The following is a 27,469-nucleotide window of genomic DNA, read 5'->3' as shown; positions in this document are numbered from 1 at the left end:
TGCTCAGTGGATTAGAATGCTTGTTACAGTAAATGGAAAGAGAGGGTGCTCATGGGTAGGTGTCAGTAAGAGGTGGGAGTAGTAACATTAACTGGAGAGTGAGAGAGACAGACAGACAGACAGACAGACAGAGAGAGTGAGACAGACAGAGGGAAAGGGAGAGAAAGAGAGAGAGAGAGAGACAGAAAGAGAAAGGGGGGAGGGGGGGGGGGGGGGTTGTCCGGACAGACTGTTTTAGCACTCTTGCTTTGACCACCAGATGATGAGCTGAACATAACAGTCAGTAGAAGGGAGGACAGTAACAGGAGACACTATGAGCTGAATATAACAGTATGTCAGTGGAAGGGAGGACAGTAACAGGAGACACTATGAACTGAACGTAACAGTCAGTGGAAGGGAGGACAGTAACAGGAGACACTATGAGCTGAACATAACAGTCAGTACAAGGGAGGACAGTAACAGGAGACACTATGAGCTGAACATAACAGTCAGTGGAAGGGAGGACAGTAACAGGAGACACTATGAGCTGAACATAACAGTCAGTGGAAGGGAGGACAGTAACAGGAGACACTATGAGCTGAATATAACAGTATGTCAGTGGAAGGGAGGACAGTAACAGGAGACACTATGAACTGAACGTAACAGTCAGTGGAAGGGAGGACAGTAACAGGAGACACTATGAGCTGAACATAACAGTCAGTGGAAGGGAGGACAGTAAGCAGGAGACACTATGAGCTGAATATAACAGTCAGTGGAAGAGAGGACAGTAAGCAGGAGACACTATGAGCTGAACATAACAGAATGTCAGTGGAAGGGAGGACAGTAACAGGTGATCCAACTGTGGTTTGTGACTACTACGATTTCCTATCGTAGCCAATTCAGTTGCAGTCATTACGTTACAGATTGCTTGGTATTTCGAATTACAAATTTTAATCACTTAATACGTCAAAAACAAAATTTGATATCAGTAAAATCACTATAACTAATTGGTATGTCTCATGAAGGAGATATGTGGCTGTTTGGTAACGGAATTACAAATCACAATTACAAAGGAAATATTTATTATACTTGCAGATGGTACATTTAACCAAAACTAAAAGTAAGTGTTGATATTAGTTGGCAGGGGTCTTTATACTACAATATTATTGTGTTTTGATGTATTTCTGATACTTTTAAAACTTTTTTTCTGGTAGATGTTTTCTAAGACCCCCTTTTTCCATCTGTTTGACCAGAAATCAAAGCCTTTTATTTTATGACAAATGTTCAAGATGGAAAATGGTTTCTATGCATTCATTTCCCACAAAATATAGACTCTTAGTTTTCATTTGACACCCAGTTTTACCTGTTTGTATTAACTTTATATGTTCGTCCTTTTTACATGGAAATGCCCAGGGATAAAATACCTAACAAACTCAAAGGTTGAGTTCATGTCATGTTTTTGAAGTCTGTGGGTTTACGTTTTCGGGAGAAAAATAGCAGAGTGTGTGTATACATATTATAGTGAACCACAGGAGAGAGTTTTGACTTCTGCTGTTATCAACATGCAGTAACACAAACACATGGCCATAACTATCCATGGGGTAGCTAGTATACAAGATTGAGTTTGAATGTGTGTGTGTGTACATTGGCTCAGTCAGTACATAGTAGGGCCCTGACACTGTGGTGATCATGTAGGCCAGGATAGAAGACTCCCAGGGTCCTTAGCCTTCATCCGCAGGGCCAACAGGCTGGATGGCTTATACTCTGTCTCGGGCCCCGGCTCAAAGGAGTGGCCCCCGAGGGCCCCAGGGAAGCTGTGGAGAGAGTAGAGGCTATTGATGCCAGGGTGGTGTGGGGGGTGATGGTGAGGGTGGTGGGGGTGGCTGGAGGACGGGGGCATGCCCATGAAGCCCATGGAGGAGAGGTTGCTGTGGGGATGGGGGTAGGGGCTCATACAAGAGGAAGACATGGTGTCAGGGCTCAGGACACAGCCCCCGCCGGACCCCCCGCCCCCTGCTGCACCAGCTCCTGGCCACAGGTTGCTCTGCATCTAGAGAGGAAGAGAGTACGTCAGATTAGATTGAGGGATGAGCGTGCGTAGGAGTGATGCCACCTGTCGGAAGACAGTACCTGGTAGGTGGAGATATCATATGTAGTAGCAAAGTGAACTATGTGTGTCAGTGTTTACCTGGTAGGTGGAGATATCTTTAGAAGCAAAGTGAACTGTGTATGTCAGTGTGTACCTGGTAGGTGGAGATATCTTTAGTAGCAAAGTGAACTATGTGTGTCAGTGTGTACCTGGTAGATGGAGATATTATATGTAATAGCAAAGTGAACTATGTGTGTCAGTTTGTACCTGGTAGGTGGAGATATCATATGTAGCAGCAGCAAAGTGAACTATGTGTGTCAGTGTGTACCTGGTAGGTGGAGATATTGTATGTAGCAGCAAAGTGGTTTCGCACCTCCTGGATCTTCCCATAGCGTTCCCTCTTCCTCCACTTGGCCCGGCGGTTTTGGAACCACACCTGAATGGAGAGAGAGAGAAAGGGATCAGAGGACATCTGCCACTTACCGTAATTCACTTTCAAATGCCAAAGTTTGTCGTAAGGCAACAAACAAAAATCTTAATTTGAAAGGACTGAGCAGCAGTTCTACTTTGCATTTCTGTACATAAATATTGTTGCCTATAATCTGGATGTATTAACTGTTTTCAGGATGGTACTGCAAACTACTACAGTTGCAAACTGAGACAGTTACTGTAGTAGCCAGGATAGGGTACTGAGATAGTTACTGTAGCAGCCAGGATAGGGGACTGACATAGTTACTGTAGCAGCCAGGATAGGGGACTGAGATAGTTACTGTAGCAGCCAGGAAAGGGGACTGAGACAGTTACTGTAGCAGCCAGGATAGGGTACTGAGACAGTTACTGTAGCAGCCAGGATAGGGTACTGAGATAGTTACTGTAGCAGCCAGGATAGGGTACTGAGATAGTTACTGTAGCAGCCAGGAAAGGGGACTGAGATAGTTACTGTAGCAGCCAGGATAGGGTACTGAGACAGTTACTGTAGCAGCCAGGATAGGGGACTGAGACAGTTACTGTAGCAGCCAGGATAGGGGACTGAGATAGTTACTGTAGCAGCCAGGATAGGGGACTGAGATAGTTACTGTAGCAGCCAGGATAGGGGACTGTAGGATGTGTAGGATGTGATGAAGAGGGGGATTACCTGTACACGGGCCTCTGTCAGTTCGGTCCTAAGAGCCAGCTGTTCCCGGGCATAAACGTCAGGGTAGTGAGTCTTCTGAAACACTTTCTCCAGCTCCTCCAACTGGAAGGTACTGAACGTGGTACGGTTACGACGCTTCTTGTTCTTGCCCGATAGGTCGATGGAGTCTGCGATTGAGTCCCCTGTTTGGAGACCATTGGTTGGCTCCTTCAGCTTGATGCAGAAGTCTGAGCCAATCACTGGGTAGCCCATGGGCTTGGGACCCACCTTCTCTCTGGCTGAGGGCGGGTAGAGAGAGAGAAAGGAGGAAGATAGGGCTTACTATAAGAAAATGTGTGTGTGTGTGCGTGAAAAAAGTAAATTGCTGTGTTTAAGCGAGGCTCTGATGTCTACCAGTGGTAACATTGTCACACAGAGATATTCAGATTAAACAGCCAACCTAACATTAATGTCCACTGAGGCAGCAACGAAATATTCTCCATAATAACAAACAGGATTCATTAACGTCCACTGTAAGAGTATCACGATGTTCTTAATAATGATGGTCGGACCAAGGCGCAGCGTGAGTATAGTTCCACATCTTTTAATGAATAAGTGAAACTGAACACAAAATAACCAAACTTACAAAGACCCGTGACTATGTAGTGCTCAAACACACTTATACATAAACAACATCCCATAACCCACAGGTGGACAAAATGCTACTTAAATGCATGATCCCCAATTAGAGACAACGATAACCAGCTGCCTCTAATTGGGAATCATACAAATCACCAACATAGAAAATCAAACCTAGAACCCCACATAGAAAATATAAACTAGAACAAAAACCCCTAGTCACGCCCTGACCTACTCTACCATAGAAAATACAGGTTTTCTATGGTCAGGACATGACAAAGAGGCATCAACGTAATTATTCTCCATTAATAATAAACAGGATTCATTAACGTCCACTGTAAGAGGCATCAGCGTAATATTCTCCATGAATAATAAAAAGGATTCAGCCACGCAGACTTGTCTTTTCAATCAATCAAATTTATTTTATATAGCCCTTCGTACATCAGCTGATATCTCAAAGTGCTGTACAGAAACCCAGCCTAAAACCCCAAACAGCAAGCAATGCAGGTGAAGAAGCACGGTTTTCTCAGGAGATTTGACTAAGATCTGAAGGAGGACGTTGATTTGGAAAGGAGTGAACGTTCCTATGTTGTCTCAGGGGTCCAACTGGTCTCTTACAGACCTCTGATAAGAGGTGAGAAAAACAGGCCAGATGAGCCACGAATAGAAGACAAGCAACTATATGTGAAAAACACTAAGTGAGCTGCTGACGGAAATTGTTTTACAGTTATGCACAAATTGGTATGAGATAGAGTTGGAAATAAACACGCGTTGCTTTTAAAACTTGCTATTTTTTTTCTCTTAATTTAGTATTTTAGTTTGAAGTCTCCTTGTTATGGTTTTAATCAGATCTGACCAGACACAACATTCCAGACCACTGCAACACTGTTTGTTTTGACCCACATTATAAATGAAGGTCAAGACCCCCTGAGCAGAACTCAAACTGATGTGTTTTGGGTTTGAGGAGGTTTCACGTGGACCTAGTGTTTTGGGATCATGTTATGGACAGAATATACTACAGATTCTTCCAACTAATTTAACAAGTTCAAAGTTTATTTTTGAAGACTGAAAATATCGTTATCGTCTCATTTTTTACATTGTGAGTCCCAAATCATTTGAGTTTTTAATTCAATTTAGAAAGTTAGACATTTGACCAAATTTGATACAAAGTATAATTGTGTGTATAAAATAACAAGGCATGGTCAAATATATGCATTTCATGACTATGATAGATATGACACACAGGCCATCTATTCATTTACGTGATACAAGTCACTTCCTTGTAACTGTACTGGACAGTACCATTATGGACTCCGGGAGTGTTTGGATGACTGGACAGTACCATTATGGACTCCGGGAGTGTTTGGATGACTTGACAGTACCATTATGGACTGGATGTGTTTGGATGACTGGACAGTACCATTATGGACTCCGGGAGTGTTTGGATGACTGGACAGTACCATTATGGACTCCGGGAGTGTTTGGATGACTGGACAGTACCATTATGGACTGGATGTGTTTGGATGACTAGACAGTACCATTATGGACTGGATGTGTTTGGATGACTGGACAGTACCATTATGGACTCTGGGAGTGTTTGGATGACTGGACAGTACCATTATGTACTGGATGTGTTTGGATGACTGGACAGTACCATTATGGACTCTGGGAGTGTTTGGATGACTGGACAGCACCATTATGGACTGGATGTGTTTGGATGACTGGACAGTACCATTATGGACTGGATGTGTTTGGATGACTGGACAGTACCATTATGGACTCTGGGAGTGTTTGGATGACTGGACAGCACCATTATGGATGTCACTGGACTAAAACATTATGGATGTTTCACTCGGGCTGTGTTTGGATGTTGTTCTTCATGTTAATGATGGGGTCCCAGAAGATAATTATTCTCTCTCGGTCCCCTTTGTCTTATCTAGACTTTCCCCATGTCCTATCATTAGGCTCACTCAGAAGACAGTCGAGAGCAGTCATTCAGCATAGTCCTAATTAACTTCCTGTCCCAAACAGAGAAGTATTTTTCTTTGAAAAACCCTATTCCCTACAGAGTGCACTACTTTTGACGAGGGCCAATAGGTCTTTGCTCAAAAGTAGTGCACTATTTATGGAATAAGGAGTCATTTTGGGACGCACCCCTGATGTTGGTTTAGAATAGATCCAACCTCACACCATAGTTCACCTGTGGTATTGTGTGACAAAACGGCACATTTTGAAAATGGCCTTTTATTGTCCCCCAGCACAAGGTGCACCTGTGTAATGATCATGAGGTTTAATCAGCTTCTTGATATGCCACACCTCTCAGGTGGATGGATTATCTTGGCAAAGGATAAATGCTCACTAACAGGGATGTAAACACATTTGAGAGAAATAAGCTTTTTGCTGCATTGTCAGACATATTTTTGGTAAAATTTCAAATTTCGAGAGCATTGAATTGGGTTTAACGGTTTCTTAGAATTTAAAATATATATATATTTTTACATTTTGTATTATTCATTTTTGGACTGTGCAGTTAAAGAAATGTCAACATGGATGAGATCTGGGGGTTAGGAATATCTAGTCAATTCATCATCCCTCTAACTCACTATACTGAGATCTGGGGGTTATGAATATCTAGTCAATTCATCATCCCTCTAACTCACTATACTGAGATCTGGGGGTTAGGAATATCTAGTCAATTCATCATCCCTCTAACACACTATACTGAGATCTGGGGGTTAGGAATATCTAGTCAATTCATCATCCCTCTAACTCACTATACTGAGATCTGGGGGTTATGAATATCTAGACAATTCATCATCCCTCTAACTCACTATACTTATATACTTCTTTATATAACATTTTAGGCTATGTGTTATACCATCCCCCCTGCTTTTCAATCTCTAAACCCTAACCCTCTCCCCTTCCAAGCACCAATAGACAAAACAGGAAGACTAGTCTGCCTTTGAAGGTGTGTGAGTCTGACTGTGTCCCAGAATGTTGGACAGCAATCAAGTGTCATGTGGACACAACATATCTCTACTCAAATCTGAGTCAGAAAAACAACACTCAGGTTAAATTCACAGACAGACTGACGCCAAATGGATGATCTTGTCCAAAAAAACAAGTATTCTAATCGTACCAATATTTGGGGCTGTCTGTATCTCATTCTTACATGGTCCACAACCCCATATTTAAAAAAAAAAGTTGAATGAAAACCCTTTCATTAAGGGTTTTAAAAAAATAAAAAAAAGGGCAAATCCATTGTAACAGAATTGCGATTTGACACCGATTTTTCACTTTAACATGTATGCCATACAAAAAACATTTGATTTTAAAGTTTAACAAACTGTGCACTATGCACAAGGACTACTTTGGACAAGTTACATTGAAAAATCTGAAGCAATCATAAATGTCTATGTTTCACAAGTTTTGACGTCACCGTACAGCACAGCAGAGTACAGTACAACACAGCACAGTAGAGTTCAGTACAGTACAGTAAATATGTCCAATACTGTACATTGTACCGTACTCTACTCTGGTGTTATAATCTCCACCCGGCACAGCCAGAAGAGGACTGGCCACCCCACATAGCCTGGTTCCTCTCTAGGTTTCTTCCTAGGTTTTGGCCTTTCTAGGGAGTTTTTCCTAGCCACCGTGCTTCTACACCTGCATTGCTTGCTGTTTGGGGTTTTAGGCTGGGTTTCTGTACAGCACTTTGAGATATCAGCTGATGTACGAAGGGCTATATAAATAAATTTGATTTGATTTAGTGTGCTCTACTCTACTGAACTCTACTCTACTGTACTGAACTCTAATGTACAGTACTGGACTCTACTGTACTGGACTCTACTATACTGTACTGAACTGTACAGTACTATACTCTACTGAACAGTACTATACTCTACTGAACTGTACAGTATTCTACTGTACTGAATACTGTACTCTACTGTACTGAACTGTACTCTATTGTACAGTACTGTACTCAACTCTACTCTACTATACTGTACAGTACTGAACTTTACTGTACAGTACTGAACTGGGGCGGCAGGGTAGCCTAGTGGTCAGAGCTTTGGACTAGTAACCGGAAGGTTGCAAGTTCAAACCCCTGAGCTGACAAGGTACAAATCTGTCATTCTGCCCCTGAACAGGCAGTTAACCCACCGTTCCTAGGCCGTCATTGAAAATAAGATTTTGTTCTTAACTGACTTGCCTAGTTAAATAAAGGTCAAATTTTAAAAAACTGTACTCTACTGTACAGTTTTGGTAATTCCGTTACCAATTTGGTAACAGAATTACAAGTTTGAATCACTTAATTATTCATAAACAAACTTGATATCAGTAAAATCACTATAACTAATTGGTAGGTCTACCTTTACTTGTTACTCCTGTGAACTTTCATTATCCTCCCTCCTCATGAGCGAGAGAAACTAGAATATATCTTAAAGATCAGTGGGTGTTTGGTAACAGAATTACAAGGCACAAGGCAATATGTGTTAATATTAGTTGGCAGGGGTCTTTATACTACAATATTATTGTGTTTTGATGTATTTCTGATACTTTTAAAACTTTTTTTCTGGTAGATGTTTTCTAAGACCCCCTTTTTCCATCTGTTTGACCAGAAATCAAAGCCTTTTATTTTATGACAAATGTTCAAGATGGAAAATGGTTTCTATGCATTCATTTCCCACAAAATATAGACTCTTAGTTTTCATTTGACACCCAGTTTGATATGCTCCTATGAACTTCACATGTTGGTGCTGATTGATCCATTTGGATGGAAATGGCTGAAAGGGGGACAACAGAAATGGGGATATCTAGTCAGTTGTACAACAGAAAGGGAGATATCTAGTCAGTTGTCCAACAGAAAGGGAGATATCTAGTCAGTTGTCCAACATAAAGGGGGATACCTAGTCAGTTGTACAACAGAAAGGGAAAGGGGGATACCTAGTCAGTTGTACAACAGAAAGGGAGATATCTAGTCAGTTGTACAACAGAAAGGGGGGATATCTAGTCAGTTGTACAACAGAAAGGGGGGATATCTAGTCAGTTATACAACAGAAAGGGGGATACCTAGTCAGTTATACAACAGAAAGGGGGATACCTAGTCAGTTGTACAACAGAAAGGGGGATATCTAGTCAGTTGTACAACAGAAAGGGAGATATCTAGTCAGTTGTCCAACAGAAAGGGGGATGCCTAGTCAGTTGTACAACAGAAAGGGAAAGGGGGGTACCTGGTCTGTTGTACAACAGAAAGGGAGATATCTAGTCAGTTGTCCAACAGAAAGGGGGATACCTAGTCTGTTGTACAACAGAAAGGGAGATATCTAGTCAGTTGTCCAACAGAAAGGGGGATACCTAGTCAGTTGTACAACAGAAAGGGGGATACCTAGTCAGTTGTACAACAGAAAGGGAGGATACCTAGTCAGTTGTACAACAGAAAGGGAGGATACCTAGTCAGTTGTCCAACAGAAAGGGAGGATACCTAGTCAGTTGTACAACAGAAAGGGAGGATACCTAGTCAGTTGTACAACAGAAAGGGAGGATACCTAGTCAGTTGTACAACAGAAAGGGAGGATACCTAGTCTGTTGTACAAAAGAAAGGGAGGATACCTAGTCAGTTGTCCAACAGAAAGGGGGATACCTAGTCAGTTGTCCAACAGAAAGGGGGATACCTAGTCAGTTCTACAACAGAAAGGGGGGATATCTAGTCAGTTCTACAACAGAAAGGGAGGATACCTAGTCAGCTGTACAACAGAAAGGGAGGATACCTAGTCAGTTGTACAACAGAAAGGGAGGATACCTAGTCAGTTGTACAACAGAAAGGGGGATATCTAGTCAGTTGTACAACAGAAAGGGGGATACCTAGTCAGTTGTACAACAGAAAGGGGGATACCTAGTCAGTTGTACAACAGAAAGGGAGGATACCTAGTCAGTTGTCCAACAGAAAGGGAGGATACCACTATGTTCAACAGCAGAGAAAACCCCCTAAATTATATTTTTTCAGCTTGAAATTTGATGACTTTTCCTAGAGTGAGCCCAACATTAGAAAAAGTGAAACATCGCCTTTGTTTATATTTCCATGAGAGCTGGACACCACCAGGGTACAAAGATTGTCTTAGGGTCATTTTTGACCCGGCAGTTATTAAATAATTTACACACCACAAAAAAAAACACAAAGACACACACACACACAATGATAAATGTAGATTGTGTGCTGCTGATTGAACTGAAACTTTCTTGTGCATGTGCAGCATCTCCCCTCCACGACCCCTCCACAACCCCACACATGACTCAAGTTCACAGACAAAATAAAAAACAATTTCAGACAAAATAAAAAACTATTTCAGACAAAATAAAAACAATTTCAGACAACTAATTGGGAATGCAGTCAGAGGCAATAAAGGTGCTGCAGATGACAGTACCCCACTGTTCTCTCTTTGCTGAAGCCATGAGTGCACGTTTCAGTGCCCAACAGGTCGTAGATCTGATTTTTTCAGATGTCCGGAGGAACAAGAGAACAATGATTTAGAAGAGGAGGAGGTATCTGAAGAAGATCACCATGGTTGGCACAGTTAGAAAGAACAAGCCTGAGCTCCCCCCTGCACTCCTCGCAACAAGGGGGAGAGAGGCCTTCTCATCAAAGTTTGCCATCACCACCACTCTAGTTTCTTACCTCCCAAAGAGGAACCAAGAATGTGGTCCTTCTGAGCACACTGCACAAAACGGCTGAGATCAGTGATCGTGAGGACAGGAAGCCAGCCATCATCCTGGACTACTACCACAACAATGGAGGCATGGACAACCTGAACAAGGTGATTGGAACTTACAGCTGCAGGAGAATGACTGCCCGCTGGCCCCTGGTCATCTTCCATAACATCATTGATGTGTCCTCATACAATGCCTTCGTGATATGGAACAAGATCAACCCTACCTGGATACCTGATAAGCAGAACAAGAGCAAGGTGTTCCCGGAGCAGTTGGGACAGGCACTTGTAATTCCTCATTGGACAGTATATAACAATATATCACTATGTTGCCAAAAAAAAGTTCAAGACTGTTATTGTTTCCCTTCAATAAAAATGCATTCAAAACTACTTTCTGCACATTTCTGCTACTTTCTTTGGCTATACAAGTGCTCTCATGCTAAAAAAAAAAACAGATGTTTACACCTATGCAGTACCTTTAGCAATACTAATAATAATAATAAACCTCTACTTTAGTAAAGAAAACAATTATGACAGGTGTGTTGTAATAAAAACAAGGGGTGTCCACTGATTAAGTGCAGTCTTTCTGCATTGTGAAGAGGGAAAACCCCAGATATTCACAACGTTTCTTCATGCAAAATAGATTTGGGGTTTAACATTCAATTAAGCTGCTTTATTTTAGTGAAGGCGGGTGAATTTTTTTTTACCCCTTAGGACAAGGGGAGTATACGTAATGTTAAGACTACACAAGGGTAAATCGACAGCCACGCCGCCTGGGTAACAGTGGGTTAACTGCCTTGCTCAGGGGCAGAATGACATGTTTTTTTTTACCATGTCATCTCAGGGATTCGATTCAGCAAACTTTCGGTTATTGGCTCAACGCTCTAATCACTGTGTGTGTGTGTGTGTGTGTGTGTGTGTGTGTGTGTGTGTGTGTGTGTGTGTGTGTGTGTGTGTGTGTGTGTGTGTGTAAGTGTGTTTGCATGTGTATAAAAAAGTATTAATTCAAGACCAAAGAAATAGAAAAGTATTCATTTTAAATCAGACCATGGTATTATCTAAGATGAAGATTAACTGTAGAGATAGAGTATCTCTATCCACGGTTGTCTTTGGCAATAACATGAATCAGACTGCTGTATGTTATTCTGCACACACAGATATATCACTGTCCTTAACAGAACTCACATCAATAATAAAGGCAACTTTAGAGGATGGATTACAAACGTCAATAAATAATACTGAAGAACCACGTCATTTCCTAAGACTCGAGTTCACGGGATATTACGTTTACTAAACTGTTTCAAACTTGGAACGCTGTGTTGGTGCATGTCTCAGGCCGAAGAAAATCATCTTTATCTTTAAGTGAATCTAGTTCTTTCAGTTTATTATTATTTAGAGAATGTTCTGAATGTGCTTAAATATAATAGATAATATTGCACCCGAAAAATATTATGATGTAAAACAAAAAACAAAAAAAAAGAGACAGGGTCTTCCAGAGTCAATATTTTTTGCGCTTCAGAAACAAAACATAACTTTTTGATTAAGAAACCTTCTCAATTTAAAATGAACTCAAGTTGTATTTGGTTTTTGTTTGTTTCGTTTATTACTGTATTTTGTGCAGAATACATATGATTGGTGTGTTTATAAGATGTTTATGGCACGGTGGAAGCTCCCTCCACCGACGCCGTAATCACGCACCTAGACGGCTCAGGCTAAAATAATGACGTTTTTTTGATGTCGTTGCACATTCATTTGAGTCGGCCTAGCCAATTTCGGTGGGCTGGCTACAATATTTTGTAGTCGTCGTCTAGGCCTATAATATTCCATGACTTTAAAATCGTGTTTTAACATCTGATTCACATTTTATTTTCGAATAATTCGAAAGGGCAACATTGGGGATATTAGGTTCACCAAAACAACTAAATTCTGAAAAGGAGCTCGCAAGGAACAAAATAACAGGCCTAATTCAAGATGTTCGGCCTACAAAGGCATAGCAGCATTCAGGGCCTCGTTTCCCAGAGCCTTCGTAGCGTTAAGATGGATCATAATTAGAACCATTTTAAGATGTATCTTTAGTAGCCGAGCTGTTTCCCAGAACCTTCGTTAGTAACGTTGCTGTTAAAAATCTTCACACGTCTACGAGTGATCCAGACCACTCACAGAGCAGCCAAAGTGCACCATTAGATGTTTTTGGCCCTTCCGCGTCACTTTAGTCACAGACATCTCAGCTAGTAACGCGAGCGGAGTGGTCAGTATGTTAGAGTTAAATTTAGGCAATATTCCGAAATCTTAATTTAGGCATTAACTCTGAGTTCAGGTAAATTCAGGTAAGGGCTAAGGTTTGGGATAGGCTTTAAAAAAAACATCCCAAAAACAACTTTCTATCGCCTGATTCGAAAGTGTAACCTTCGGAATCAAAGACAGATGCTTGAAGGTAACAGCGCTCATTGTTGCCTCCCGATGTCCCCAGACATGGATGACCGTTGAATACTGACTTGCATCACGGGTGACCTGTCCTGCCTGTGTTTAGGCTGGGTATCTGTCTGACTTTGACGGCTGATAACTTCAGAGCGAAGTGGACTACAAATACAAAGTTGCCAAAGTATTTGCAATTGTTACAAACAAGTGAAAGATAAAACAAATCTTCAAACGAAAACCGTGATGACAGCATTCAAATGTAAATAGGCTAAGCCTAAATGGGTCGATATATTTCAATCATATTTAAATCATATTGAGCTTTATTTTGCCTCTAGGCTACTGTCTGTATTATTATTTTTGCCTCAATATGTTTCATGTGTGACAACATGTGCCAATCTGTGATTTAGTGCATTATTATTGGGTAAACATAATACGCCACCTCAATAGTTGCAGCCATAGATGGTAATATCTCTCTAGGAGCTAATCCGTCGTCAGTATTGTGGAATAATCCGAATGTTAAAGTAAGATTTGAATGGAGAAAGCTGATCCGACAGCAGCGCGGCTTATTCTTTCGATCCAATCAATAGGCCTACTAACCACACGACACATGGTCTAACGATGCACTTAGCGAAGGTACTCTCTACTTGTTTTTTTGGGACACACTTAAAAAGTTGGCTCGTAAATAATGATGGTACGATCATCGTAATGCTTAAATTACATGGCAAGGCCCAGATCTACAAAGTCATTCCGTTATTTTTGAGGGATTTCTTCAGCCGGGGCCTGCTGTGTGGACTAATAAACATCCGTCCTTTGATGGTCCTTTGGAACGTTATCCTAAACGATAGAAAACAAGCTAAATAATTAGGTGAACAATTAAAAACAGACATTTGGTGAAAAGGAATCACGACCATTAGACTGTACATAATGATTCAGAGCCCCCCCCCCCCCCCCCCCCCCCCCCCCCAAAAAAAAGTAGGATTTTCACATAAAAACGCAGGTTCCTGGTTTTACTTCAATATTTGAATGTGTTAATTCAATTTAATGTATTGTTTAATTTACCATTTTTGACTTGACATTTACTCTCAATTTAAGAATTTGAGAGTACTTGCCGTGTAGCTCAATTTTGTGGGCAATACATGTTTGTTGTTGTTACTTTTATTATACTCTTAAACATTATATGCAAATTTGCGTTAAAAAATGAGATGACCCATTCCCACTTTAAACAAGGTCATGCGCATAACTGCGCATAACACTTCATGCTGGAGGCACATTAAGCATCTTACTATGCTTGCAGTTCCACCTCCACTTCCGTGTTCTGCAATGCGTGATAAAGTGTGTTAAAATGGCAACAACAACAAATCAACATTAAGATATGATCACTGAAAGTAACTGATCAAAAAGAGGAAGTAGATCTAACCAATAATAACAGTTTGGGAATTAATACACTTCTGTTGGAACTACGCCCTTTTTTTTAGACGCTGGACTTAATGTATTAGTGTTTGTGAAACAGCAAAAGTTAAGTATATTATACATCAGAATACCTCATGTTGGAAATACTAAAAAAAAGCTGATGTAAATAGTTACGTAATTTAAAAAAAAAGGTAGAACTAGCACAATATTGTTTACAGTGTTAACAAAGTTTTTTATCCAAGCCCTTGAAACATCTGCATAGGCTATGTGCAGCGCCAAAGAAACCCTGAAAATATATTTATCCACTGGTCTACAAAATAGGTGAAAATGTAATTTTGAAACAATTTGAAGTAGCTGACAACAAATGTTGGTCGCAATTATCTTATCACGGGTATGTATCTTCTTCAGAATGGATATTGCATAATGTTTGACAAGTCAAACGGTTTCCACACGCAATAGAACATTATTCAGTTAGGCCTATAGCATTTAGGTAAATACATTATTATTATAATTATTGTGAGTATTATTATTGCATTTCCCCCTATTTTCGTAGAGAGGCTATATCTTTTTCACAGTTAGCCTCACACTGATGGCCGTGATTTTTTTATTTAAAAAAAATAAAATCTCCACTTACCCTCGGAGTTGTTTTCATAAAACGAGCCCTTCCCGCTTATTGATAAACCATTTTGATCCTGATTAATATTTTCCATATATTTGCTATGTTTGTTGGGCGAGGCGCGAGGGTTCGTGGGAGCTGCCCCGTGCGTAAAGTCCGCGGGTGCGCCGTCATTAAATCGTCCCATGGAGCTCGAGCTGTAGAAGTCACCCTGACCACGGAGACTCAGACGGTGCGCGAGAGGAAGGTGTGCGTTTTTCTGAAGTTCGTCACAGGGAAGAAACGAACCCGAGGAACTATGCTGCTCCAAACCCGGTGAGTTCTCTGGTGGTGTCCTGTTTGGCTGCGAAGAGAAAGACAAACAACTATCCGTCTCCATCATGAGGTTGGTCCGGAACGCACTTTAACGACTACCGGTTACAGTGAAAGCAAGGCGCCTGTGCGAGCCCGAGAGAGTGGGTTTTTTCTTCTTCTCTTCATTTCAAAAGGGTGGGATTTAGGAGATCAGGAACAAAGACCCGTGAAACAGGGAGGACCAGGCGGGCAGATAGGCCTATGATCCGCCAATAATTCAATCACGTGTGGTTCCTGTCGCTACAATTAACAATCGAACTCCTCTTTCATTTAGTTGTAAAAGCAAACATATTACAAATCGGGGCAGGAATAGAGAGAGCATTTTACGCAAGGCAAATTACGCACAGATCCAGGTCTTTTGTTATGTTCAGTGCCAAATGGCCAAAAACGCACAAGGAAAATAATGTTGCCAATGATGCCCTAATTTTTTCCACTGGGTTTACAGGTAACATTCTTGTTACATTACCTGGGTTTATTAATGTAAATGTAACAGTAAATGGTAGTGATTGAGGTCAGGGAATGTAGGGGATATCTATGAATATCTCTTGTATTAGTTTGGATCATAATCTATTGGCTAATGCATGCACAACGCTTGATTTATAAGCAACCTCAAAATTCGATGTTGTTTTTTTGTACCCATTTCTAATCTAAATTGCATTAGATACATCATTTCAGGATAACACTGCCCAAACAGATTGCGCGATTTGTTAGGCAAAAAAAAAGAACATTGAAACGACATGGCTACATTTTCAACAAAATTGAACTAAAGCATTTTGGTTGAAGATAAATATGACCGAAAGTCGACTAAATAGACCAGATAACAGTAATGCGATAGCTTTTTTGTGTTTTTTTTTGCAAATCATTGAATAAAACGCAGGCCATCGTAGAACCAACCGTTCAAGCAATATCAACAGGATTTGACCATCTACTTCTGGGGAAGTTTAATAATGCATATAGTACAAATAAAACGGACACTCAATGAATTATTTTGACCACTTCTATGTGCCAATCAAAGTCTCTGGACCATCTGAGCGTGTTGACAGCGTCGGTCATGAGCAACCTCTGTTTTCTAAGGCCTACAAGAAACTTGTTTTCATAATGATAAGAACAATAATAGCTATGTAATGAACAAAATATTTTAAGACCAGTGTGAATATTCTTTCCCTGGTCTATATTGTCAAACATATCGATATGATGAGACCAACATTTAATTTTGTCAGTGTGAAATTGTTGATCTTATTACATGTTTTAGTTGGGTAATGGTAATACTATTTGTGGGGATTATTTTTTTTTTGTTGCTATTTCTTGTATTCTTGTGGCGTTTGCTTGTATTCATTTATATATATTTTTTTTATAAAGGAAATAGCACGGAATCAAATCGGGCATCAAATAAAAGGACATTTAACAAATGTTATGCACTAACTCAGTTGCGATTGGAGAATTGCAAATCAGAAAGGTCAAAACAAACAGGCAGTTGATTATTTCAAAGGTCCGAGGTATATAGAAACGGAAGATATTCAGAATACCTGTTCAAAATATCGAATTGAATTAACCAGATACATTAGAAAGACCCTACACGTGTTAGAAATGTCCGTGGAACACGATCAAACATATAAAATACAAATACTCTGATTCATTAGGCCTACTGAAACAGTATTTACACCAAAACGTCGTAAATCACTAGCCATAATAGGCTAAATTGAAAATAAAAACTTTATTTAAAAAAGGTTCGTTAAATAGTTGTCAGATCACTAGGGCCTAGGCTATATAGGATACTTTATAATAAGCACATCACTCAATTTTTGTTGCCTATTTTCGAGGCTAAATAGTGCAGGTGGGCATCGCCATTACCTGAAACTATTAGTTAATAATTGGAGTGTAAAATCACCGAAGTTTTGATTTCATTGAACATATATTAGATTGTAAGGGAGTCATTTTGAGGCCTATACAACTGAACGAGAAGAGATTAACCAATTTAGGACACTGTCAAAATTAAATGCTTCCCAGTTAGCTTTCAAATTCAATTAATTCAATCAATTCACTTTTCACCTCTCATAAATATATTTCAATGTGAATGGAAGGAACCTTGAATAACGTCAGCTTCTAGTGAAATTGTGCTTGGAACTTGAGGTTTTGACAACAACCATAAAGTTACTGGAAATACTGAAAAAGTTACCTCTTTACTGTGACAAACAAAATGTCACTATACAAATAGACCTATAAACACGCTCTTAAAATTAAAACGTTTTTATGGCAGTCCAGGGTAAACTATTATTTATTGTTTCTAAAATAAATAATAGCTACAGGATTGACAAAAATAAAGTTGACGCATGAGCAAACAAGACATACATGCACTCATTTTCTGATTAAAATGTTCACTCTAAAATATAAAACACAGTTTGACTACTTTGTAGAGACTTGTAGCCTGTAAGATTAAAGCAATCTGACTATTGAAGTTGACATGGGATCTCTAATCTGCGCCTCCATCTCTAAACACGGTGCACTTACGGAGCTCAGAAATGGCAACTTTGGTTTTGAAGACGTCTCATAATCTCTCTGAATACCTATGGAGGCCGCATGGAGCCTGAACTGATGGACAAGCGTGTAAACACCCGGTCCATTTGGCTATACAGGGGACATAAGCGTCGTTTTATTTAGTGTGGAGGCCAAAAAAGTCAAACTGTCGACAGAGAAGGGGAGCGTATCACTTCACTATAACAGACCAACATTGCATGACGTGTGCAGTTATAGGAAAAACATGTCTACCATTGAATAACTCGTTTTCTAGTTTCTAGTCTAGTTTATACTGTATTACTAACATCTATGCCTAAATTCACTTTTCTGTGCAGACTACAGCCTCCACCAACCTATTTGATGATCCACAACCAGCCACACTCCCAAGTTGGTCATTTGATAACACAATTCAATTTCAATGCAACACTCACAAACAAACATCTGCATTTTTAGCTTTTACCCTATGGACCCAAAAGGAGCGGTCATGATGCAAAGCCAGAGTGCGAGCTGGTTCTAAAAGTGGCTCACACAAATTACAAAGACATGACTATTTAACAAGTGAACAAGACTGGCTGCTTTAAATGTCCAATGCGGACGTTTTTTTTTGTTTTTTTTTATCTCAATATGAAATTATTTCTGGGCAATAATGAAGTACTATACTGTAAATTTTTTTAAATAAAATAGCTTCTTAGGAAAGAGAAATTTCTCAAGCAAGAATTTTGCTAGGACTGTCTGGGAGTGGTCTGAGTGGGGAGGGGAACACTGGAAACGAACTGTTATTGGCAGAGAGGTTTGGAGCGCTTTCTTATTGGTCTATTAACTAATTTACCACTAGTCATGTCACCAGGAAGGCCAAAACTCCATCGCACCAAAACAGGCTGAAATTTCAGGTGGTCTTTTCAAACATCTATTACACTAAAATGTCATTATCGTCATTTTCACAGTATTATTCCAACATCAGTGTGAAAATATCTAGAAAACACAGGAAAATCACGTTTTTGACAGCACTGGGCCTTTATTATAGAGAAATGAGAAGAAAAAAAAACGTTTTAAGATAGAAACAGGAGGACACGGTTAAAATGTTGTTTCTTAAATCTCATGACAACCATGTCCACTCAGCCTGAGGCGACAGAGAGCTCTGGAACTCAAAAACCCAGCTGAGTAAATGCATTCCAGATATGCAGAGTAAGAGGAGGGAAATCTCTGTGCTGCTATGGTCTCTGGAGTATTTCCTCAGGTAACAACAGGGTTTTCACAAATATTGCCTAAAGAGAGAGGAGGAGAGAGGATAATGTTGGAAGAGAGAGGACGTTGTTGAGGGTTATGGGAAATATGAGTCTTTGTGTACCTCTGTGCACTGTGTTGTTGGCCTAGGCTAGGGGTTTCTTAAGCCAGGTCTCTATTTGTATATGCTGCAGGGAATCCTAGCCAGGTCTCTATTTGTATATGCTGCAGGGAATCCTAGCCAGGTCTCTATTTGTATATGCTGCAGGGAATCCTAGCCAGGTCTCTATTTGTATATGCTGCAGGGTATCCTAGCCAGGTCTCTATTTGTATATGCTGCAGGGAATCCTAGCCAGGTCTCTATTTGTATATGCTGCAGGGAATCCTAGCCAGGTCTCTATTTGTATATGCTGCAGGGAATCCTAGCCAGGTCTCTATTTGTATATGCTGCAGGGAGTCCTAGCCAGGTCTCTATTTGTATATGCTGCAGGGAATCCTAGCCAGGTCTCTATTTGTATATGCTGCAGGGAATCCTAACCAGGTCTCTATTTGTATATGCTGCAGGGAATCCTAGCCAGGTCTCTATTTGTATATGCTGCAGGGAGTCCTAACCAGGTCTCTATTTGTATATGCTGCAGGGAATCCTAGCCAGGTCTCTGTTTGTATATGCTGCAGGGAATCCTAACCAGGTCTCTATTTGTATATGCTGCAGGGAATCCTAACCAGGTCTCTATTTGTATATGCTGCAGGGAATCCTAGCCAGGTCTCTATTTGTATATGCTGCAGGGAATCCTAGCCAGGTCTCTATTTGTATATGCTGCAGGGAATCCTAACCAGGTCTCTATTTGTATATGCTGCAGGGAGTCCTAACCAGGTCTCTATTTGTATATGCTGCAGGGAATCCTAGCCAGGTCTCTATTTGTATATGCTGCAGGGAATCCTAGCCAGGTCTCTATTTGTATATGCTGCAGGGAGTCCTAACCAGGTCTCTATTTGTATATGCTGCAGGGAATCCTAGCCAGGTCTCTGTTTGTATATGCTGCAGGGAGTCCTAGCCAGGTCTCTATTTGTATATGCTGCAGGGAATCCTAGCCAGGTCTCTATTTGTATATGCTGCAGGGAATCCTAACCAGGTCTCTATTTGTATATGCTGCAGGGAATCCTAACCAGGTCTCTATTTGTGTATGCTGCAGGGAATCCTAGCCAGGTCTCTATTTGTATATGCTGCAGGGAATCCTAACCAGGTCTCTATTTGTGTATGCTGCAGGGAATCCTAACCAGGTCTCTATTTGTATATGCTGCAGGGAATCCTAGCCAGGTCTCTGTTTGTATATGCTGCAGGGAATCCTAACCAGGTCTCTATTTGTGTATGCTGCAGGGAATCCTAGCCAGGTCTCTATTTGTATATGCTGCAGGGAATCCTAACCAGGTCTCTATTTGTATATGCTGCAGGGAATCCTAACCAGGTCTCTATTTGTATATGCTGCAGGGAATCCTAGCCAGGTCTCTGTTTGTATATGCTGCAGGGAATCCTAACCAGGTCTCTATTTGTATATGCTGCAGGGAATCCTAACCAGGTCTCTATTTGTATATGCTGCAGGGAATCCTAGCCAGGTCTCTATTTGTATATGCTGCAGGGAGTCCTAGCCAGGTCTCTATTTGTATATGCTGCAGGGAATCCTAACCAGGTCTCTATTTGTATATGCTGCAGGGAATCCTAACCAGGTCTCTATTTGTATATGCTGCAGGGAATCCTAGCCAGGTCTCTGTTTGTATATGCTGCAGGGAATCCTAGCCAGGTCTCTATTTGTATATGCTGCAGGGAATCCTAACCAGGTCTCTATTTGTATATGCTGCAGGGAATCCTAACCAGGTCTCTATTTGTATATGCTGCAGGGAATCCTAGCCAGGTCTCTGTTTGTATATGCTGCAGGGAATCCTAACCAGGTCTCTATTTGTATATGCTGCAGGGAATCCTAACCAGGTCTCTATTTGTATATGCTGCAGGGAATCCTAGCCAGGTCTCTATTTGTATATCTCCTTTACCCACATTGACCCTCCTTGACCTTGATTCATCTTGACCCACCTTGACCCTCCTTTACCCACCAATCTATATAAACATGTGCATAGTGTTTTAGGGCTTCATGTGAGCTCTTCCTGAGTCCGACATAATTATATTACTCTGGGCTCCGGCTTATGATACTCGGGCCCAAATTTGCTTAACAGATCGCATAATAAGTTAAATTGACTCATTCCGTGTTCAATAATAGTTATTAACATGATTTTTGAATTAATACCCCATCTCTGTACATCACACATACAATTATCTGTAAGGTCCCTCAATCAAGTAGTGAATTTCAACCAAAGATTCAACTACAAAGATCAGGGAGGTTATTCAATGCCTCGTAAAGAAGGGCACCGATTGGTAAATGTGTTAAAAAAACGCAGGGTGAATCAATTAATTACACTTTGGATGGTGTATTAATACACCCAGTCACTACAAAGATACAGGCGTCCTTCCTAACTCAGTTGCCGGAGAGGAACGAAACTGCTCAGGGATTTCACAATGAGGCTCATGGTGATTTTAAAACAGTTACAGAGTTTAGTAGTTGTGATATGAGAACAATGAGGATGGATCAACAACATTGTAGTTACTCCACAAACCAAAATGACAGAGTGAAAATAACGAAACCTGTACGTAATTAAAATATTCCAAAACATGCATCCTGCTGATGAGTACTTTTGTCCGCTCACAGGAGTAATAAAGGCCTAGTTCACAAATTCTATGATTAAAATATTTGTAAACTTTTTATTATTATTTGTATTATTATTTTGATTTATCAGGGGCTGCAACACCCTCAGCACCCCTAATTCCCTGGGGCTATGTTCCGCCTGAGTCCACTTCATCTTATCCCCCCGATTAATATTTTCAGGAGTAGGGCCATTTGAGCTTTTTATTCAGCAGGTGATGGAATGCCAGTTGAAAAAAACAAGTAAATATGACATATTTCACATCAAAGTCATCAAATTTTCTAGGTCATTAGAAAGTAACTATTTGTGACGGTCTCTGCAGTCCTATAGCTATCAGAGATGGTCCCTAATTTAGAGAATCCTGATGTCGTAAACACGTTTTATTTACTACAGGCTATGGCAATGTTTATTGTAGTTGCAGTCCACCCAATTGAAAGGTGCACATTCACTTCCATGACATTTGTTCTGGGCTACCAACACATAGCCTAAGATAAACATGCACAATAATACAGGATACCCTTACAAAAATTCCCTGCTGTTAAAATACAGTAAAACTGCAGTACAATAAAAAAAATGGTTGTTTAATTAATGATATCTGGTAGCTTCATTTAGTGATTTTAGTATGTAAATGTTGATGGGGCAAACTCATGAAAAAAAAACACGTATTAACTCAATTATGTAATCTTTTTTTTTACTTGTTGCAAACTGATATGTGACATGCAGTTGAAGTCGGAAGTTTACATACATTTAGGTTGGAGTCATTAAAACTTGTTTTTCAACAACTCCACAAATTTCTTTTTAACGAACTATAGTTTTGGAAAGTCGGTTAGGACATCTACTTTCTGCATGACACAAGTAATTTTTCCAACAATTGTTTACAGACAGATTATTTCACTTATAATTCACTGTATAGCAATTCCAGTGGGTCAGAAGTTTACATACACTAAGTTGACTGTGCCTTTAAACAGCTTGGAAAATTCCAGAAAATGATGTCATGGCTTTAGAAGCTTCTGATAGGCTAATTGACATAATTTGAGTCAATTGGAGGTGTACCTGTGGATGTATTTCGAGGCCTGCCTTCAAACTCAGTGCCTCTTTGCTAGACATCATGGGAAAATCAAAAGAAATCAGCCAAGACCTCAGAATTTGTTTTACAGACCTCCACAAGTCTGGTTCATCCTTGGGAGCAATTTTCAAACGCCTGAAGGTACCACGTTCATCTGTGTAAACAGTAGTACTCACGTATAAACACCATGGGACCAAGGAGCCGTCATACCGCTCAGGAAGGAGACGCGTTCTGTCTCGTGGAGATGAACGTACTTTGATGCAAAAAGTGCAAATGAATCCCAGAAGAATAGCAAAGGACCTTGTGAAGATGCTGGAGGAAACAGGTACAAAAGTATATATATCCACAGTAAAACGAGTCCTATATCAACATAACCTGAAAGGCCGCTCAGCAAGGAAAAAGCCACTGCTCCAAAACCACCATTAAAAAAGCCAGACTACGGTTTGCAAGTGCACATGTGTCAAATATCATACTTTTTGGAGAAATGTCCACTGGTTTGATGAATCAATAATAGAACTGTTTGGCCATAATGACCATCATTATGTTCGGAGGAAAAGGGGAGGCTTGCTAGCCGAAGAACACCATCCCAACTGTGAAGCACGGGGGTGGCAGCATCATGTTGTGGGGGTGCTTTGCTGCAGGAGGGACTGGTGTACTTCACAAAATAGATGGCATCATGACACAGGAAAATTATGTGGATATATTGAAGCAACATCTCAGGACATCAGTCATGAAGCTAAAGCTTGGCCACAAATGGGTCTTCCAAATGGACAATGACCCTAAGCATACTTCCAAAGGTGTGGCAAAATGGCTTAAGGACAACAAAGTCAAGGTATTGAAGTGGCCATCACAAATCCCTGACCTCAATCCCATAGAAAATGTGTGGGCAGAACTGAAAAGGCGTGTGCGAGAGAGGAGGCCTACAAATCTGACTCAGTTACACCAGCTCTGTCAGGAGGAATGGACCAAAATTCACCCAACTTATTGTGGGAAGCTTGTGGAAGGCTACCCGAAACGTTTGACCCAAGTTCAACAATTTAAAGGCAATGCTACCAAATAATAATTGAGTGTATGTGTAACGCTCGTCCTCTTCTTCAGACGAGGAGTAAGAGATATCGGACCAATTTGCAGCGTGGTAGGTGTCCATTTTAATATGTAAAACTGAACACTACAAAATACAACATAACAAAGTGAAAGAACGAAACAAACGAAACAGTCCCGTGTGGCACAAACACTGACACGGAAAATAAGCACCCACAACTCAAAAGTGAAACCAGGCTACCTAAGTATGGTTCTCAATCAGGGACAACGATTGACAGCTGCCTCTAATTGAGAACCATACCAGGCCAAACACAGAAATCCCAAATCATAGAAAAAAGAACATAGACAACCCACCCAACTCACGCCCTGACCATACTAAAGCAAAGACATAACAGAAGAACTAAGGTCAGAACGTGACAGTATGTAAACTTATGCTACACTGGGAATGTGATGAAAGAAATAAAAGCTGAAATATATAATTATCTGTCCTATTATTCTGACATTTCACATTCTCGAAACAAAGTGGTGATCCTAACTGAGCTAAGGCAAAGATTTTTTTACTCTGATAAAATGTCAGGAATTGTGAAAAACTGAGTTTAAATGTATTTGGCTAAGGTGTATGTAAACTTCCGACTTCAACTGTATTAATGCCAAAATAACATGCAAAACAGGCAACAACAAAAAACAGGTGAGGGCTCCTAGCCCCACCTGCCCTGAATGACGGTTCACCACTGGGTAGCTTGCTGTGTGTGTTGGCTTCTAATTATAATACTTTGTTGACGTTAATTGCACTGTTTATTGTGCTGCTCATGTTCTTCTGTTCCACTGAATGCAATTTTGATGTTCTATTTTGACTCTACATTTGTTTTCAGAATATAACACAGAACACATAGGGCTATTTTTTAAAATTTCAATATCCCACAATCCACCAGGATTAACAAAACCCTATTGTTATCCCATTAATTTCCATCAATAATTAGTCAAAAATAATTGCACCTGAATTTATTCCTGAAAATATGACAATTATATTTTCCCTTAAAGCTTTTAAGCAATTAACATAAAGCATTAACATAATGTGTGCTGCAATTTTTAATTTTAATATCAGTAGCTAAATAATGAGGTAGGCATATAATTTCCAGCTTAATCTTGGTTTGGAAATCTATGCCTCGTTTAGCAATAGATCTCTGTTGTAGCCTGCTTGCTCGAGCACATCTGTCAACATTCCATACTGCCTTATTGGGACAAAACGCCTAGTAGGCTATACAACAACGCAGCTGGAAAACAACCACAGATTCTTGAAATAAACTCAGCAAAAAAAGAAACTGTATTTATTTTCAGCAAACTTAACGTGTAAATATTTGCATGAACATAACAAGATTCAACAACTGAGACATAAACTGAACAAATTCTACAGCCATGTGACTAACAGAAATTGAATAATGTGTCCCTGAACAAAGGGGGGGGGGGGGGGGGGGTGTCAAAATCAAAAGTAACAGTCAGTATCTGGTGTGGTCACCAGCTGCATTAAGTACTGCAGTTCATCTCCTCCTCATGGACTGCACCAGATTTGACAGTTCTTGCTGTGAGATGTTACACAACTCTTCCAAAAAGGCCCCTGTAAGATCCCGGACATTTATTGGGGGAATGGCTCTAGCCCTCACCCTCCGATCCAACAGGTCCCAGACATGCTCAATGGGATTGAGATCCGGGCTCTTCGCTGGCCATGGCAGAACAATGACATTCTTGTCTTGCAGGAAATCACACACAGAACGAGCAGTATGGCTGGTGGCATTGTCATGCTGGAGTGTCATGTCAGGATGAGCCTGCAGGAAGGGTACCACATGAGGGAGGACGATGTCTTCCCTGTAACGCACAGTGTTGAGATTGCCTGCAATGACAACAAGCTCAGTCCGATGATGCTGTGACACACTGACCCAGACCATGACTGACCCTGCACCTCCAAATCGATCCAGAGTACAACCCTCGGTGTAACGCTCATTCCTTCGACGATAAACGTGAATCCGACCATCACCCCTGGTGAGACAAAAAGCCAGTCCTGGCTGGTCCAGCGACGGTGGGCTTGTGCCATAAGGCGACGTTGTTGCCGGTGATGTCTGGCGAGGACCTGACATACAACAGGCCTACAAGCCCTCAGTCCAGACTCTCTCAGCCTATTGCGGACAGTCTGAGCACTGATGGAGGGATTGTGCGTTCCTGGTGTAACTCGGGCAGTTGTTTTTGCCATCCTGTACCTGTCCCACAGGTGTGATGTTCGAATGTACCGATCCTGTGCAGATGTTGTTACACGTGGTCTGCCACTGCGAGGACGATCAGCTGTCCGCCCTGTCTCCCTGTAGCGATGTCTTAGGCGTCTCACAGTACGGACATTGCAATTTATTGCCCTGGCCACATCTGCAGCCCTCATGCCTCCTTGCAGCATGCCTAAGGCAAGTTCACGCAGATGAGCAGGGACCCTGGGCATCTTTCTTTTGGTGTTTTTCAGAGCCAGTAGAAAGGCCTCTTTAGTGTCCTAAGTTTTCATAACTGTGACCTTAATTGCCTACCGTCAGTAAGCAGTTAGTGTCTTAATGACTGTTCCACAGGTGCATGTTCATTAATTGTTTATGGTTCATTGAACAAGCATGGGAAACAGTGTTTAAACCCTTTACAATGAAGATCTGTGAAGTTATCTGTGCATGTTTGGGATGCCCTGGTTCGACGTATACGACAGCGTGTTCCAGTTTCAGCCAATATCCAGCAACTTCACACAGCTATTGAAGAGGAGTGGGACAACAATCCACAGGCCACAATCAACAGCCTGATCACCTCTATGCAAAGGAGATGCATGATGCAAATGGTGGTCATGCCAGATACTCAATGGTTTTCTGATCTACGCCCCTACCGTTAAAAAAAATATATATCTGTGACCAACAGATGCATATCTGTGTTCCCAGTCATGTGAAATCTATAGATTAGGGCCTAATGAATTTATTTCAGTTGACTGATTTCCTCATATGAACTGTAACTGTAAAATATTTGAAATTGTTGCATGTTGTGTTTATATTTTTGTTCAGTTTATTTTTTTTTCTTTTTTCTAGGGAGTTTTTCGTAGTCACCATGCTTCTACTGCATCCTGTTTGGGGTTATAGGCTGGGTTTCTGTACTTTGTTACTACATCTGCTGATGTAAAAAAGGCTTTATAAATACATTTGATTTGATTTGATTCAAGACAGGATAACTGTATTGTTTCAGGTGATAAAACATGTTTCTTTTTTCTAAACTTGTTTCTCTAACTTTATAACAAATGACATTACCATCACAATAAAGTTAAACGGGAGGCAACAGTCATAATATAATTGGCTTAAAACTGCTTCAGGATTGGTGCGTCCCCTGCGGGACAGTTGAGCTAACGTAGGCTAATGCGATTAGCATGAGGTTGTAAGTAACAAGAACATTTCCCAGGACATAGACATATCTGATATTGGCAGAAAGATACATTCTTGTTAATCCAACTGCACTGTCCAATTTACAGTAGCTGTTACAGTGAAAT

The 27,469-nt window shown here is 40.7% G+C and overlaps 1 protein-coding gene across 2 annotated transcripts; it reads right to left on the bottom strand.

Moving 5' to 3' along the window:
• Positions 1-1,044: 1,044 nt before the first annotated feature.
• Positions 1,045-15,513, bottom strand: alx3 (ALX homeobox 3). 2 transcript variants are annotated; one of them, XM_021567126.3, is made up of 4 exons: positions 14,988-15,513; positions 3,204-3,481; positions 2,397-2,504; positions 1,045-2,029 (listed from the first exon to the last, which is right to left on the bottom strand). In XM_021567126.3, the coding sequence occupies exons 1-4, from the start codon at positions 15,349-15,351 to the stop codon at positions 1,667-1,669; spliced, it is 1,113 nt and encodes a 370-aa protein (XP_021422801.3). In that variant the 5' UTR covers positions 15,352-15,513; the 3' UTR covers positions 1,045-1,666. The 2 variants fall into 2 exon arrangements, with proteins under 2 accessions (XP_021422801.3, XP_021422802.3); XM_021567127.3 differs by having other exon boundaries at positions 2,442-2,504; positions 14,988-15,440.
• Between the last annotated feature and the right edge of the window lie 11,956 nt (positions 15,514-27,469).

This window comes from Oncorhynchus mykiss, chromosome 16 (assembly GCF_057628025.1).
Source record: "Oncorhynchus mykiss isolate SJ-2025 chromosome 16, ASM5762802v1, whole genome shotgun sequence".
Lineage (NCBI taxonomy): Eukaryota > Metazoa > Chordata > Actinopteri > Salmoniformes > Salmonidae > Oncorhynchus > Oncorhynchus mykiss.
Note: the sequence above shows the minus strand (reverse complement) of the source record. Positions and strands in the feature narration are given on the sequence as shown.